The 11,715-nt window shown below is 52.9% G+C and overlaps 1 protein-coding gene across 1 annotated transcript in view; it reads left to right on the top strand.

Annotated features, from left to right (window-relative positions):
• The first annotated feature begins 1,884 nt into the window (after nt 1-1,884).
• Nucleotides 1,885-11,715, top strand: part of LRRC38 (leucine rich repeat containing 38) — a 34,706-nt gene continuing 24,875 nt past the window's right edge. The window contains exon 1 of the mRNA XM_088790121.1: nt 1,885-3,657. Within this exon, the coding sequence (XP_088646247.1) occupies nt 3,015-3,657 (643 nt within the window). The 5' untranslated portion in view covers nt 1,885-3,014. The remainder of the gene's footprint in view (nt 3,658-11,715) is intronic.

Genomic DNA, 11,715 nt, shown 5'->3' with positions numbered 1-11,715 from the left:
ATACCTTGGGTATTTGCCACACCCCTGTTTGGAGCCTCTTGAATAGGAATCACAAAGTGTGTTGACTCTGAGAACAAATACAGAAACGGGACTGACAAGCTGAGTCTGAAGGTCTCTCCATGTCACCTGCACAGTTCCTCCTCTGTAGGGGGCTGTAAGGGGCCCCCTTCCTGGGGAGGGAGCAGGGTGAGTGGAGCAGCTGGGGAGTCAGGATGCCTGTGTTCTATTTCCAGCAGCTATCACTGACTCACAGCATGACCTTGTTGAGGTCACAGCTATGTTTTCCTTGCTGGGGGAAAATCAGAGGTGGCAAAGCTTGCATTTTCCCAAGGGATGGAAGTCCTAGAATATGGGGACCACTTTCCTCCCCACAAAACTTAGCCATGTCTGGTCCTGCTGATATTGATTTAAAAATGCTTAGATTTGGATTCAAGGGAGTTTGGGGGACACTCAAAGCAAGAAGCAAAAAGTTCCTGCCATAGCAAGACTTATGGCCACTTTTATATGCAGTGTGATCCAAACGTTTTTCAGATCACGTTCCATACCACTATTTTCCCACCTGGGCCTCATGCCATCTGTGGAAGGGGAAAGACAAGGTATTTTCTCTCTAGTTTCAAACTGAGGAAATCAAGTCCAAGAGTGGTATTTCTCAACTTTTTTATTACCAGGCACCCCTTTGATTGTTTTACTACCACGCAGCCCCCTCTTGGCAAGCCCTTGGTAAGTGCTCTGCGTTTATTAAGCAGAAATTTGTCTCTGTCTTCATCAATCAAAGTCACCCATGAGTGCCAGTTTCTGCTCAACACAAAAGAACCAGGGCTACCTCTGAGTTCATTGTCCACAATTGCAGCATTTACTCTGGGTGACCCACTCAGAGGGAAAGGCCCATTTGCACCAGATTTTGTGAAATCCTGCAAAGACTTTATCTTCAGGGGGCCCAGGGACCCCAGGCTGGGAATTACTTCCCCAGGCATATCCAGTGGCCCGTCAAAGGTACTGTGGTGCTCGTGGTGGGATCAGGACCAGGTCCAAGGGCCTGAATTCCAGGCCAGGGCTCCAGCCAACCAGACCACTGGGCAGGGAGGGCTGGTGCACACTCAGACACACAGGCACTCGAGCGTACATGTGCAAGACAGCGGCCGAACCAAACGCAGACAGCAGGAAGCAAGGAGGCTGAGGCCTCACCCCAGTAATAAACAGGCTCCCCTAGTAATGGAGTGAGCAGCCAGAACCAAGGCTGAGACTGGAAAGGTAGAGGGCGGAACAGATTGTTCCAGGGTGTTCCTGGAGAGTTAGTTGCAACAAACAAGGGGGACCTGTTAATTCTGCCACCTGCCTGCGCTTGGTCTGACACTTCCTCAATGCATCATGTATGCAGCCTGGGTGTTCTCACCCACGTTAGGGCGATTCAGGCAATTCCCCCAGCACCTGCCTCTTCTAGGTGATGGGGGCTGAGCCCTTGTAGCTGGGGGCTACAGAGGCAAACTGGGGACTCTGGGAGAGTGGAGGCCTGGAGTGTAAACAGGGAAAGAGCTTCAGCACCCAAAGTGCCTCCGAGCTCCCCGCTCCCCAGGACTCCTGGGGAGATAACTCCTCATCTGTTGAGCCGCTGGCTCAGTTCCAGAGGCTCAGGTTTTTGATCCATCGGAAGGCATCAAGACTCCATGTACCTTTGGAAAAACGCTGGGGCTTAGCTTTGTAGTTTTAGAATCTGAGCCTCCACCAGCCTGCACCAGGGCCAGGGGCCAGGGCAGGGTCTCTGAGGGCCTGTTGCCCAACAGCTGTTCCCTGGGTTATTTTGGTCCAGCTTATCAATTCCAGGGTATTTGGACCAAAATAGCCAGCAGCAGGACAATCTCTTAGTGGCTCTGTGGGGACCTCTCTCCTTAGAAAAGTTTCTTAAATGGGATTGAGGGGGAGGAGTTTGGCTGAGGGATGATAAAAAGGGAATTCTGCTTGTCTGAGGGTAAACTGACCATGACTTGCTGTCCTTTCAGCCTTCCTGATCACCTCCCTTAGGGACCAAAGCTGGGAGTTTGATGGGGAGAGAGTGGAAGTGAAGATGAAAGAGATAATTTATAACTTTGTTTCTTGACTCCGTGGTCCTCCCCCATGGCCGGTGACATACATATTACTGTTACCCATTTTACAGGTGGGGCGCACGGGGTCCAGAGAGGCGGAAGCACACAGCTTGGAATCCAGGTCTCCTGACCCCAGGCCACAGGGCCTGTCGGCTGGGCCTCGGTAGACCAGCAGCAGATCGGCGCTGGCGGCTGCCAGTTCCCCGACTAGTTCCGCGCCAACATGGAAAATGCTGACTGGCCCTGGCCTTTCTTTGGGCCACAGCGGGTGCCCTGGCAGCTGCCAGCCTCGCTGAGCGGGTCTACCTCACAGAGATGGGTCGAGTGCGGTGGGGGAAGGGAAGGAGGAAGAGGAGCCAACTAGGGGCTCCCTGGAGCCCGCTGGAGCCCCGCCCAACTCCTGTTGGCAGCCGCAGGCGCGGCCCCCCGAGAGCCCACGGGGATTGCGCTCCCTTTGGCAACGGGAGTGGCGCGCGAGGAGCGTGCTTTGGCACCAGGCGGGCGCGGGTGTACGGGGCGCACGCCCCTGACACGCCCTCTGAAAACTGCCAGGGGGTGGAGGGGGCGCTCCGTTACTGAACTGAGTCGTCGAGTGGTCCTGGCTCAGTGTGCACGACAGGGCTCATCGGTTCTCGGAAATAAGCTGCCCGTGTGGGGCCTCTTTTGGCGACGGCCACTCAGCCAGCCCTACCGCTCCCCCGGGATTTCACAGCGGGTTAATTTCCTGTGGAGGTAAATCCTTCGTGATTCCCTCGCCCCTCCCTCCCCCGCTCTCCCGGCTCTGTCCGCCTGCCCGCATCACGCTCGGTCGCCCCCGCGCGCCCGGGCGCACGCCCTCCCCGCCCTGGCAAGCCGGTCCCGCGCACCGCCCCGCGCCTGGGCTGGTCCCGAGAGCCGCGTCCGCGTCGCCGCGGCTCGCGCTGGTCCCCGGCCATGAGCCCCCGCGCCGTCCCCCGCGGCCCCGCCAGCGCCGCAGCGGCGCTCGGGCTCTGCAGCCTCCTACTCCTGCTCGGGCCCGGGCACGCGTGCCCCGCGGGCTGCGCCTGCACCGACCCGCTCACCGTGGACTGTCGCGACCGCGGGCTGCCCAGCGTGCCTGACCCCTTTCCCCTGGACGTGCGCAAGCTGCTGGTGGCGGGCAACCGCATCCAACGCATCCCCGAGGACTTCTTCATTTTCTACGGCGACCTGGTTTACCTGGACTTCAGGAATAACTCGCTACGCTCGCTGGAAGAGGGCACGTTCAGCGGCTCCGCCAAACTCGCCTTCCTCGACCTCAGCTACAACAACCTGACCCAGCTGGGCGCCGGCGCCTTCCGCTCCGCGGGGAGGCTGATCAAGCTGAGCCTGGCCAACAACCACCTGGCGGGCGTGCACGAGGCGGCCTTCGAGAACCTGGAGTCGCTGCAGGTGCTGGAGCTCAACCACAACAACCTGCGCAGCCTCAACGTGGCCGCCCTGGCCGCGCTGCCCGCGCTGCGCACCCTGCGCCTGGACGGGAACCCCTGGCTTTGCGACTGCGATTTCGCCCACCTCTTCTCTTGGATCGAGGAGAACGCGTCCAAGCTGCCCAAAGGTGAGCCCGCCCGGCTGGGCTGGGGGAGGGCAGGAGGGGGCAAGAAGAGGCCATCACAGCCCAGGAGCCCCGGGCCAGGGGCCTCCGTGGAGCTTGTAAGAGGAGGCCTGGGTGCTGGTGAGCAACAGCTCTGGATGAGAATTGCTCCTGATGTCACCCTCGCACGTTCCCAGCCAGAACTTTTCCTGGGACTCTGCTGGGGAAAGGGACACGGCTGAATTCTCCAGAGTTTCTGGGCCCTGATGCAGTACGTCTCTCCCTGTTTCTCCACCAACCCGCTTTCTGAAGTTAGGGATCTGCCATTTCTTGGTCACTCATTACAGCGATCGTCTTATGGGCCTCTGGCTCCTAGTACTGGTGGGTGGGGGTTATTTAACAGCCTCTCCTAAGTGGAATTCACCCTCCCCTGTAGAAAACAGCTCAGCGCCATTCTCACTACCCTGACCTGGAGAGAGCGCCAGCCAGTTCTAAGAACTCTCCACCAGTCACCTGAGCAGGTCTCAATTTCAGCTCCCAGCTTGCTCATCTATCTAAAAGGGGTGAGGATATTCCTGGTGAGGAATAATGGCAGCCTGTTAAGAGCCAGTGATGCAGGAAAGATTTGTAGTTCTGTGGCTTTTCAGCCCAGATGTGAAATCACTGAGCAAAACCACCGTGGGCTGGTGCACCCTGTGCTTTCCTGGTACACTTTGCCAGTGGCGATCTGGGCATGCATGCCCACCTGGCAGATGGGAACACAACGGCACAGCAGTGAAGGGGCCCCATGGAGGCCAGCGAGAAGGAAGCATAGCAGAGCTGAGAAGGAGGGGACCTCAGCATCCATAGGGGTGAGCCCCAGACGGGGAGCGGGCACAGTGTCTTTATCCTCAGGGATCCCAGCCTTCCACTGGTGAGCATGTGAGCCCCGCAGCAGCCTCCAGAGACAGATTCCACCTCTGCCTGTCGCCAAGGCTTTGGCAGAATAGGACCCAGAGCTGTGTGGAACACATTAGGAAAGGTGACATAGATACAGAGTTCGCTTCCATAGATCTAGTTTTCCATGTGCTGAGAAGTCCAGGCGGCTGCTCACCTAAGCCCTGGATTCCTGTGCTCACTTATTCCTTCCATACTTGACTAAGCACAAACCCCAGGCAGGGACAATCCCTCCTCAGCAGATGCAAGCGTCTGAACTGTCACTTTAATCCCAGGCAGGCTCTCCCACGTGAGCAAGTCCTAAAAAGATCTGACCTGCAAGAACAGAGTCCCCCAACTTTAAACGTGGCCTTCATTACCTGCCTGACTCCCAAGACCCTCCCCACCAGACACTGACCGGAGGCAGGAAAGGCCACGTGAGATCTCACCGTGTGCCTCGGTTCCGATGGCTCCTACCTCTGCTTCTTGGTGGGTTGGCATCATTAAGCCCCATTGTTAGTTGTGTTGGCATAATTGGCTCCCATTGTCATCCCCATGAGGGCTACTAGATGTTAGGAGCCGTGGGTTTCAGTCTCAGTTCTGCTATGGGTGCCTGTGACCTTGAACAGAGGCTGTGACCTTATCCTGTCGTGCCTCAGTTTCCTCATCTCTCAAGTACTTTGGTTGACTTCTGAGGTCTCTTACAGAGCCCGGGAGTTGGAGACTGAAGACATAGGTTTGAGTCCGGGCTTAAAAAAAATGAGTGACTCTGCATGGGTCACTTAACTTTTTGGAGTCTCCTCTTCCTCCTGTGTGACATTGAGACAGAGGAATGCTGTGCACAGTCGTCAGGATCACAGATAATGTGTGTGAAAGAGAAGAACAGTCTGAGTGTAAAACGTAATTTCTCCTACTGTCTATAATATAGGGAAGAAAAGGGACACCAGATGGGATGTGTGGCTGGGGACCGGGATGGACAGGTTTAGAGCAAGGAACGGTGTCCAGGCCTTGGTGGAGGCCTGGCCCATCAGCAGGGAGAGGGTGGAGGCAGTGAGGGAGGGCAGCATGGGGCTTCCAGCACCCTCTGGGGTGAGGAGCCAAGAACAGCGCTCCTCTCACTGCAGGCTGCCCGTGTTGGACGTCCAGAGCAGTGGATCTGCTGCCCAGCAGTGTCGCCAGAACTGTGAACCAGAGGCATGGTGGGTGGTAGCGGAAGTAGCACGGGCCTGATATGAGAGAACTGAGTTCTGATCAAGACTCAGGTTTATGATCTTAGGCACATCCCTGACCTCCCTGAGCCTCAGTTTCCCTGTCCCCAACAGCAGAATGCAGTAACAGAATCCCACGCCAAATTTGCTGTGAGGTTTGAACAAGATCAGTTCTGTCAAGGGCACAGTAACGCTTAGCACTGACTAGGTGCTCGATAGATGTCAGCTGCCCCTCCTGCATTTGTGCTTCTTATATTTTCGCAAAGACATGAGGGCGAAGTGGCCTATAGCCCAGACTCCGGCACTGAGCTGCTTGGTTCAAATCCTGCCTCTTTTTCTTAGTAGTTGTGTGACCTTTCATACCCCAGTTTCCTCATCTGTAAAATGGGGGAGATACTATTACCCACCTCACAGGGTTGTTGCAAAGCTCGAAAGGGTATCAGAACAGTGAGAACAGTGCCTCGTACACAGTAAGTACTAATAAGCATTGCTATTGTTATTATTCTCCTGTCTTAACCAGGAGGCCCAGAGAAGTGATGGGAGTGACTTGCCCAAGATCCCATGAGAGTTAAAAACAGCAGGGGGTCGGGGGATACATCAGGACCTCCTAGCCCCCCAGGCCCCTGCTATGCTCACCACTCACTTCCTGACAAGGGAAATCAGGCTCAAGCTCCAGGGCTTTCGGCAGGCGCCCTGCTTCTCCCAGGGGAGGGAATCCAAAGGAAGAAGCAAATGGGATCCTGTCCTCATTGACCTTCCCGCAGGTCCCCTGAGGCCACAGGGAGGAGAGGCCATGTAGCTGGCAGGCAAGGCACTGCATCTGTGCTTCAGACTTACGAGGAAATACAGCCCATACCAAACCCTGAGAATGTATCCCAGAAAATGCCCATGCGGGTCCCTGGGGGAGGCTAAATAGCTGAGACACATCTTTCACTTCCCTTTCTAGCCATGGTCACATGTGGCTTCGACTCATAGCCCGCAGTCCTGGGGAAGTGAGGTGAGCTGATTCTCATGCCCAGCGACCTTGACACATGCAGCTGTAGGAAGGGAAGGGCTGGAAGGAGAGGGGAACGGGGGCAAAATGAAAGTGTTCCACAGGTCATGCCTCGGGGCTGCGAACCCTGGTCCCCTGCATGGGCGCAGCCTCCTAGGAAGGTCCACCTTAGTGCCTGGGCACCCATTCCAGTGCTCAGCCCCTGTGGGCAGACCCTGTGGGCAGAGTCCTCTCCAAGAAGGGATGTTGTGACAGGCACGTTGCTCACCAGGTCACATCACTAACCAGGCCTGACTCAGGGCTCTCTGGGGGTCCCTGCCTCCCATCTCCCAGTGACTCCACTTTCCTTTTTTGATGTCAGAAACTTTAAGAGCCTGGTTTGGTCCAACGAGTGGGGGCTTCTCTTGTCATACTGACAAAAGAAACAGTAGTTCAGCCAAAAGGACAAACGTTGACGCTTGGAGGTCACACGGGTCCTTTCTCCCAGGTGACTCCAACGTGACTCTTTCTTCTTTTTTAAAAATGAAAGCAGTTCTAATTTTCTGGATTATAAAATAACAGGCCCTTGTAGACTTAGGAACTGCAATTAAGTTCATAAAGAAATTAAAACTACCCAGAATCCCCCCATTATTAAAGATTTGCTATATTTAATTTGGTTTTATTCTTATGCACATATACATATTTTTAAACAAATTGGTACTGTGTTATATACCTTATTACTGATTTTTTTTTCCTCTTATTGAGTCGTGAAAGTTTCCTGTCTTTACAGTTCTTTGAAAATTTAACTTCTAATGGCCATGTAATAGATCGTTTTCTACATCTGTTCGTTGAACCTGTCTCCTGTTGTTGGCATGTGGGTTGTTTCCTTTTATTTTTTGTATACAAACAATGCTGAACTGAGCACCCTCATACATGTAAAGTTTGTGGAAATCTCTGATAATTTCTTTGGGGTGGATTGTTTTGCGGTGGGAACACAGGGTGAAAATTTATATGTTTGTTTTAAACCTCTGGACACTTTTTTGCATTTGCACCTGAGACAGCGGGCACCATTGGCAAGAGAGAGTACCTGTGTCACCACACCTTTCCTGGTTTTATGTATTATTATTTTTAAACATGTTTTCCAATTTTATTGGCAGAATAATGATATCTCCTGATTGCTTTCATTTGCATTACGTATTTGCTCACCAGCTGAGTGAACGTTGTGTGTGAACGTTTTACATACCTGAGAATCATATTCCTGGCAGAGTCTGACTGAAGCCTCACTCGCTCCTGCCAGTGGCTTACCTCCTGCCTTTGACAGGTCTGTACATGTCCTGGGATCCCCCGAGCTACTGCATTTTTAACTTGTCTCTTTATTAGAGTTGAGTCCCCGGGTGTCACCTTTCTCAGAATTACTTGTGTCCAGGGCCAGGTGTCAGCTTTTATGGGCAGCCCAGTCTGGAGTTCCGGTGGAGAGTCAACTGCACACATGACCTGAGGCAACCTCGCCCTGTCTTGTTTGCTCCCTGGAGAGCCTGTTTCCAGGGTCCTTATTGCTGGGCGCCAGGGGACAGTGGACCTACCTTCCTGCCCATCTAGGACAGCCCCGGGCCACGCATCATTAGCTAGCAGTGAGACCTGAGTCACGTCCCCTCTGTCAGTTGCCCTAGGTCACGAATAGCGACCCCAAATGTCCCCGGGGGCAGCAGGTGGGAGACATCAGGTGAGGTGGGGCAGGAGGAGAACCAAGACCATGAACACACAGAAAACAGTTTAGACAGACATGCTGGCCAAGCTCCCCAAAACATGGACATGCTGGCCAAGCTCCCCAAAACATGCTCATGGCTGTGTTCTTCTCACCAGCCACCAGTCGTAGCCCCTGGGTCAGCTGACCGTGAAGGCCCCTTGTAGCTCTGATTTTGGTTGACTCTGTGCCCTCCCCTGCCAGCCTCCTGCAGGTCACAGGACGAGAGAGTCTGGAAGCCCCTCACCCCCAACTCCCAGCTCCCAACAAAGGTCTCCTGGGTGGGTCCTCTTGACATGGGTCCCCCCACCCCGGGAGCTCTCTTTCAAATCAGGGGGTACAAGAGTACGTCCCCCTCTCCTGCACCTCCGTATGAAGAAAGACCACCCCTCCTCCAATGATTAGAAAGAAAAGCATTGCTTTTTTGGCAAGACACCATCAACAGAGATGATGTCTGTTTTTAAACGTAACCATCGTAATGATTACCTGCGTCAGAAATGAAAGTCGCACGTGATCACATTCAAGGATGGGAGAGCTTAGAGCTGGGGATCAGGACATTCCCACTTGGGCAGGTTGCCTAACGTTTCTGGGCTTTGTTTCCTTTGTCTGTCACCCCAAGGTTTGTTGGGAAGATCAGGGAAATACTGGTGCAAAAGAGCTTTAGAAGGAAATGGGGGCATGCTTGCAAAAGGGGGGAGGCACTGTTAACCCAGTGATATTACAGAACAGTGTCCTAGAGCATCGGGCCACTGGGTGATCACACGGCGAGAAGCACAGAACAGCCGCGGGGCAGCCAGCAGGCTCTTTACCCGCTTGATGGAGCACAGGAGAGAAGGGTGATGGGCCAGATCACAGGAGTTGCTCGGTGATGAGGAAACCATGGCTTTCATGGTCATCTGTGGCGTGGGGACAACAGGGAGAGGTGGCGAGGAGATGAAGAATACCCACAGGTGTGCAGGGCCTCAGGGAGGCTGGGAAAGCAGGTGGGAGGCCGATGTGGGCTCCTCGGTGGTCAGGAGACAGGAGTGAGTCCCATAGAAAAATGACCGGAAGGATTTGTGTCTAAGTGCCGATGGTGATTTGATTTGATTTGTAATTCATAGACTTTATTTTCTAGAGCGGCTTTAGGTTTACGGAAAATCAAGCAGACAGTACAGAGAGTTCCCGTATCTCCCCTCCACCAGCCGTGAGCTTGGAGCCCCTTATTATTAACCTCTTGCATTAGTGTGGTCCATTTGTTATACCTGAGGAACCAACATTGATACATTATTATTAACTAATACATTATTATTAATTATTACATTTGCTCTTTGTGGTGTACATCCTATGGGTTTTGACAAGTGGATACCATTATGTGTCACCATCACAGTGTCATACAGAAGAGATTCATTGCCTTAAAAATGTCCTGTGTTTCACCTGTTCAGTCCTCTCACCTCCCTCCTGACCCTCTCCTGGTGAACACTGATCTTTTTTACTGTCTCTATTGTTTGGCCTTTCTAGAATGGGATGTAATTTTTAATTTCCTTTTTGCTTCTGTGCACTTTCCCGTCTTGCCAAAATGGACCAGTATTGTGTCTGCCCCCTCCCACTGAACTTATTTTAGTATGACACACACAGAGACAGGTGCACGTGCCGACTATTAGCCTTGTGGACCTGCGTGGCTCTGACGCTCCTCTCTGACCCTCCTGACTCCCTCTTATAAGGACCCTTGTGATTTCATTGGACTCGGCACGACAATCTGTCCATCTCAAGGTCCTTAGCTTCGTCACATCTGCACAGTCCGTTTTGCCACGCACAGTAACACACTCACAGGTTTTGTGGCTAGGACGTGGGTACCTTTGGGTGGGGGGCGTTATCTGTCAACCACAGGGAAGTATGCCAACCCCTTCACTTCTCCAGGTCTGTTTCCCCACCTGTGAAAGTGGAGGGTCAGATGACGGTGAGATCCTCTCCACCTGCACAGGCCCCTAATGACAACCCCCACCCTTCCCCGTGCCTCAGCCTGCAGTCACTTCCCAACAACTCATAACTCTGGCTCCAGTGACAGCAGTTGCCACAGTGCCAGGACCCACTGAGCACTATGGGGTGAAGGTGTCAGCTGGATCACAAGTCTGCCCTTGGCCCCGCTGCCAGCAGAATCATAAATATAATGAAAAACCAACCTGGTTCCCGACTTCCCAGGAAAATCAGAATTTCTTTTGCTGGTCAATTATTTTGGAGTTGTTTGGGGCATGGAGAGAACTTTATGGGCTGAGGAAGAAATGCCAGCACTCATGGGGAGATGTGCTGGAGTGATTGACACAAACAGCACAGTTGGGGGAATCCCCAGCCTTGAGGACAGAGGGGCCACTAGGGAGCCCCAGAGAGAGGCAGGCTTCACATGTGAGAGGGAGGGATGGACGGAGCCCAAAGAGAGGAAAGGTGGCATCACTCTGCAGAGACAGGGCACACACAAAGTCTAGTTTCATGGCTTGGATGAAATTGTCCACTAAGGAGGGGTCAAGTGAAGTTCCACAGATGACCAGTATCTGAGTGAGCCCCATCGATACTGAGGGCGCCGTGGGGTCAGAAAGATGGGCTTTGGTGACAGGCTTACCTTTAAATCAAGATCCTCACAGATAACTTGCGTGACTTTGGGCAAGCCACGTAGCTTCCCTGAGCCCTGGTCTCTGCATCTAAAAAATACCCCACATTTGTACCCCCATCGCAGCGTTATTTACAATCGCCAAAGTGGAAACAACCCAAGTATCCATTGACACAGGAATGGATGGGCAACATGTAGTCCATTCACACAGTAGAGTATTAGCCTTAAAGGAAAGGAAATCCTGACACACGCTACAATATGGATGAACCTTGAGACCACTATGCTAAGTGAAATACGCTATTCACAAAGGGACAAGTACTGTGTGATTCCACCTGCCTGAGGCACCTTAAAGTAGTCAAATTCATAGAAAATAGAATGGTGGCTGCCGGGGGCTGTGGGAGAGGAAATGTTAGTGTTTAATGGGGGCAGAGTTTCAGTTTTGTAAGATGAAAAGCGTTCTGGAGATGGATGGTAGTGACGGTTGCACAACAGTCTGAAGGTACTTAATGCCACTAAACTGTGCCCTTAAAAATAGTTAAGATGGTAAATGTTATGTTATTTATGTTGTGTTATTTTACCACAATTAAAAAAAAATTAATGGGAGTAGAAAAAAAAAACCTTAAAGCAGGGCATCTCAGCCTTGGCACTACTGGCATTG

Source organism: Rhinolophus sinicus, chromosome 14, assembly GCF_057876585.1.
Source record: "Rhinolophus sinicus isolate RSI-liver-muscle chromosome 14, RSI-T2T, whole genome shotgun sequence".
Classification (NCBI taxonomy): domain Eukaryota; kingdom Metazoa; phylum Chordata; class Mammalia; order Chiroptera; family Rhinolophidae; genus Rhinolophus; species Rhinolophus sinicus.
Note: the sequence above shows the minus strand (reverse complement) of the source record. Positions and strands in the feature narration are given on the sequence as shown.